This window comes from Cucurbita moschata, unplaced genomic scaffold, assembly GCF_002738365.1.
Source record: "Cucurbita moschata cultivar Rifu unplaced genomic scaffold, Cmos_1.0 Cmo_Scf00028, whole genome shotgun sequence".
NCBI lineage: Eukaryota > Viridiplantae > Streptophyta > Magnoliopsida > Cucurbitales > Cucurbitaceae > Cucurbita > Cucurbita moschata.
Genome location: NW_019268544.1, coordinates 2,532,269 through 2,537,189, shown reverse-complemented (window position 1 = coordinate 2,537,189; position 4,921 = coordinate 2,532,269). Strand labels below are relative to the sequence as shown.

Here is a 4,921-nt window from a genome sequence, read left to right as displayed (position 1 = left end):
AAAAAAAAAAAAAAAAAAAAACTCGTGTAGTAGTTAGAAACATTATCCCTTACCGACCATCTCCGACATTATTGGCATATTGTACCAGTAAGCGACCCTGCAACCTTTCCATGGCCGGCGATAAGAATCTCCACATAGTGTTCTTCCCATGGCTGGCTTTTGGCCATATGATTCCCTATCTCGAGCTCTGCAAACTCATCGCTCAAAAGGGTCACCGGGTCTCCTTCGTTTCCACTCCCAGAAACATCGACCGTCTCCCGAAACTCCCGCCCCATTTGTCTCCTTTTCTCCGCTTCGTCGGAATTCCTCTGCCTCGAGTCGAAAATCTGCCGCCAAGCGCAGAGGCCACCACCGATGTCCCTTTCGACCAAGTTCAGTATCTTAAAAAGGCCTACGACGGCCTAAAGCAACCCCTCGCCGAGTTTCTTCGAACTTCCGATGCCGATTGGGTCTTATGTGACTTTGTTTCCTATTGGTTGGGTCAAGAGATCGGACCCAGCCTTGGGATTAAGACTGCTCTGTTCAGTATCTTCATTCCCGAATGTCTGGTGTTTTTTGGAGCCAGATCCGGAGATAAACGGACTAAACCAGAGGACTTCACAGTTCCGCCGGAATGGGTTCCTTTTCCAACAACCGTGGCGTTTCGTTACTTCGAAGTCATGAAGATTTTCGACAGCGTTGCCGGTAACATTACCGGCGTGTCTGATTTAGATCGCTTTAAAATTAATGTTCGCTATAGCGATGTAGTGGTTGTGAGAGCTTGCCCTGAATTCAATCAGGAATGGATTGAAGTACTTGGAGATATATGCGGTAAAACCGTTTTCCCAATCGGTCAACTTCCGACGTCGGAGTATGATTCCGGGGACGAGAATCCAGCGTGGCAGCCGATTAAACAATGGCTCGACCAACAACCCAAAGGGTTGGTGGTCTACGTGGCATTCGGAAGCGAGGCCAAGCCGAATCAACACGAACTTACCGAGATCGCGTTAGGGTTGGAGAAATCGGAGCTGCCGTTTTTCTGGGTGTTGAGGACCCGGCGAGGACCTAGCGATCCGGACCCAATCGAGTTACCTGATGGGTTCGAGGAACGAACCAAAGGGCGGGGCGTGGTGTGCACCACGTGGGCGCCGCAGTTGAAGATATTGGGACATGAGTCAGTGGGTGGGTTTTTGACGCACGCTGGGTGGAGCTCTGTTGTGGAAGCGATTCAGAGTGAAAGATCTCTGATATTACTGACATTTTTGGCGGATCAAGGGATCAATGCAAGAGTATTGGAAGCGAAGAAGATGGGTTACTCTGTTCCGAGGAGCGAAGTGGATGGATCATTTACAAGCGATTCGGTGGCGGAATCATTGAATTTGGTAATGGTGAAGGATGAAGGTAAGATTTACAGAGACAGAGTAAAAGAGATGAAGGATTTGTTCGTGAACAAAGAACGAGACGATGGGTTAATCGACGAGTTTCTGGGCTATCTGAAAATGCATAGAAACGACAACAAGGATTCAAAGGATATTGAAGTTTGAGCGATCAACATAATTAATTGTGTCTCTTAATTTTTTCATTCTGTTCAAGAACAATTTGTTGGTTGTACTGATGATCACTTAAAGATTTTTGTAGCTTTAAATAAATTAAGGCTTCCATCGATATTTGTCTGGAAGTTACTTACAGATACACCAAGACTCCTCCATTTCAGAATCTGTCCGAAACCATCCAAAATAAAGGTGTCCTATGTCGGATCTGTCTGAAACGAAGAACCGTTCGCTGTCGGAGGAGACGGCGGCGGAGTCTTTCGGAGATGGCGGCCGCCGGAGGTAGAGAGGATTGGATAAAAGAAGCAGAGAAAATAAATTTTTGGAATTGGAATACAATTCTTATTCTTTTCCTGTTGAAGAACAGAAGATTATTATTCTTTCATTCTCCCAAACCACAGTTGGGTTTGCTTTTAAGCCTTCCACTAAAATAATTTAGAATCTATTAAGTTTAAAAGGATGGCTCCCCAACCCACGCTCCAGACCATAGTTAATACTGGCTACAAATTTTAAAGAGAATATTAGCTAAAATTTTTATTATAACTTATGTATATGCAACCGAGAGAATACAATCTTTAACCAATATTCTTCGTTTAATTGTGTTCATTTTAGTGTTCATTTTAGTTCATGTATAGGTTGTTATTCGATCCTACCATGAAGTTCACACGTTAATTTTTTTTTCATCTAATATTTTAATTGAATTTCTGCTTTGACCTAAATTTTAACTAATTTCTTTTAAAGAATGTGTTTGTTTGACAAACTTTATGAATTTTTTTGTTTTGTTACATATTTTTTAAAAATATTTTTAAAATTCAAATTAAGTTTTGATATCGAGAAAATAGTTTTTAAAAATATGTTCACGTTTTTTTAATTTAATTAAAATTTAGGAAAACCATTGTAAAAATATGAGAAAACAAGCCCATGAAATAGCTGAAGTTCTTACCTTTCATAGAAAATTAGTATTTTTTATTGAACTACTTATTGAAGTGGACGTTAAAAATTCAACTTGTTGAAGAACAGCGGAGGTCATGTTATTGTCCCTCTCGGACAAGCTAGACAAATATGTTCTATCTGAAGTTGATTGCAAAGCAACGTTGATATGAGAGATTAAACTTATGTAGTCATCTATTTTCTGCAATGTTTGACTCATACTGTCGTTCGAATGGGATGATGCTAGCATGTATACCCGTTTTGATGACCGACACCCACCATTAACATTATCTTATATATAATTCATTTATTGAATTGAAAAGAAAATTGAATAAATAAATAGATTTCTATTTTCTAAAATGAGAGGAGAACAAAAAAAATAGTAAACAAATTTCTGCACTCTGCTTTATAAAATATTATTAATAAGATATGATTAAAATTTAACTAGTAATTGAAATACAATTAAAAACATTAATTAAATAATATAAATAAATTTATTAAAATTAATAAACTAGAAAAAAACGAGTGTTCTAGACTTTGTATTTATTATTATTATTATTATTATTATGTAGAATTGGTCGAGGAATAATTTATTATTATAAAGTTTTAAAATTTAAAATGTAATTTCATAAAATAAAAAATTTAAAGAATTAAACTTTTTTAAAAAATTACCACTTTCAATTGCTTCTCTGTGAGTTCTTGAACTATCGCAGGCAAAGATTCTGAAGTAGCGCCGCATATGACTTATTTCTGAAAATACGAAGTGGTTTCTGGATGCTATTAACATACCTACGAGTTCTCGCTCCCGCCAATCTTGTAATCTATTAACGTCTTCTGCCTGGAGGGAAACACAATCCTGATCATTGCATTTGAGGTATGTTCTTCGTGAATCTTTGTGTAGAAACGGGCCATAACCAATCTTTGAATTTATTCCCCAATTTTGCTAGTTTTTTCTGGTGTTGGCTTGCTAAATTAATCTTCTTTTGTGTCTTGCCGACCAAGTGTTCGATGAAATGCCGATATGAATTTATTAGAACTTGCGAGAACTTTTGGGACTGATTGAGTTTTTTTAGGGGTATACTTCAAAATGATGGAAGTTTTTTCGATCGTTTACATGAATTTCACTTGAAGCTATTGCCTTTTACACCCCATCCCCCACTTCGTTTCCATCAAACGTACAAATATCTATATGTATGCAAGTATAATTTCTTGTTCAACTTTTAGTTTTTAAGTATCACGGATAATTCACATCTCTACATCATGTTTTGCTCTTATTCTGGCACCGTCCTTTTCTTCTTTTCCCAATTAGTTTTGTATTGTTAAGCGTCCGTATGTTTTAAGATGGTTAATTGCAGCTTTCAGGGTTTTCATTGACTTGAATAGACCATAGAGCTACATTTTATTGGACGATTTGCTCAAAACTGCAGAGTATTAACCCAACTATGGCAGCTACGACAAAGCCTAGGACAAGCAGCTTCTCCCGCAACCTTTCTTCTGCACATTCATCTCAGACGCCAGGACTTAAACATGGTCCCAATGGCACCACATTCATTTCATCCGGAATACCAGACCTTGACAGTACTTTCTGCATCATATTCATCAGTTCAAAATTGTTGTGAATTGAAATGTTGAAGACTTGTAATCTATACCCATGTTATTCAATTGGACTAGTCTTAATTTCTCCTTTTGTTTGGTTGCAGAGATTCTTTGTGGTGGGTTTCCTTTGGGAAGCCTAGTCTTGGTGATGGAAGATGCAGAAGCTCCTCATCACATGCTTTTATTGCGGAATTTTATGTCTCAGGGACTTGTTCACAACCAACCCCTTCTTTATGCTAGTCCATCTAGAGACCCAAGAGGATTCTTGGGTACTTTGCCAAGCCCAGGGACATCAAAAGATAGTAAATCTCGTGACAGTTCTGCTGAACAGGTGTTCCACTTCTCATTAACCTTTTCAATTCTTTTGATTTTGGATTTGGATGGAAAGATATAAGATCTGGTTGAATTCATTTCAGGAGAAGGGCTTAAGGATTGCCTGGCAATATAAGAAGTATTTTGGCGAAAGTCAAGAGAGCGTCAATGCCATTGGTAAACTTACTGAAACCTCAACCTAATAATTTTTCCCCGGAATTCAGTCTCAATGAACAACAACCAATAATTTGTATTGGTTGTGTGGTGTAACTGCTTGTCCATATTATGGTGAAGTTTTCAAGGAAAAAGTACATGTTTCAGTCCAATGTTCTGCAGTATGTATCTTTAGTTCACGTTTATTGCATTCCTTCTAGTTTTTTTTTCTGTTACCTTCTGAGATTTTATCCCTTTTTTCCCTTTAAAGGATGGAAGATATGTTATTGTGTAGTAACTAAATACTAATTCATTTGCGTGGTTGCATCTTGCATCATAAATGTTAAAAAAATGCATCTTGAGATCTGTTCATTTTCCCCAATCCCCCCCCCCCCCCCCCC

At 38.1% G+C, this 4,921-nt stretch overlaps 2 protein-coding genes across 5 annotated transcripts in view; both read left to right on the top strand.

Moving 5' to 3' along the window:
- The first annotated feature begins 73 nt into the window (after positions 1-73).
- LOC111463563 (UDP-glycosyltransferase 91A1-like) lies at positions 74-1,671 on the top strand. The gene has a single exon (XM_023107554.1). It carries the CDS (start codon positions 111-113, stop codon positions 1,521-1,523), a length of 1,413 nt encoding a protein of 470 aa, XP_022963322.1. The 5' UTR covers positions 74-110; the 3' UTR covers positions 1,524-1,671.
- Positions 1,672-3,138: 1,467 nt separating this feature from the next.
- The window catches only part of LOC111463575 (elongator complex protein 4), a 4,759-nt gene continuing 2,976 nt past the window's right edge, over positions 3,139-4,921 (top strand). Inside the window, exons 1-4 of one of the 4 annotated variants that reach the window (XM_023107571.1) lie at positions 3,139-3,333; positions 3,887-4,037; positions 4,160-4,386; positions 4,472-4,544. In XM_023107571.1, the coding sequence (XP_022963339.1) occupies positions 3,902-4,037; positions 4,160-4,386; positions 4,472-4,544 (436 nt within the window). In that variant the 5' untranslated portion in view covers positions 3,139-3,333; positions 3,887-3,901. Of the gene's footprint in view, positions 3,334-3,814; positions 4,038-4,159; positions 4,387-4,471; positions 4,545-4,921 lie in introns of all 4 variants that reach the window. The other 3 variants (XM_023107570.1, XM_023107569.1, XM_023107572.1) reach the window with 3 other exon arrangements.

Bases quoted from the DNA above. Each gene is read 5' to 3' on its own strand.
- LOC111463563 (XM_023107554.1), top strand. From the start codon at position 111: ATGGCCGGCGATAAGAATCTCCACATAGTGTTCTTCCCATGGCTGGCT.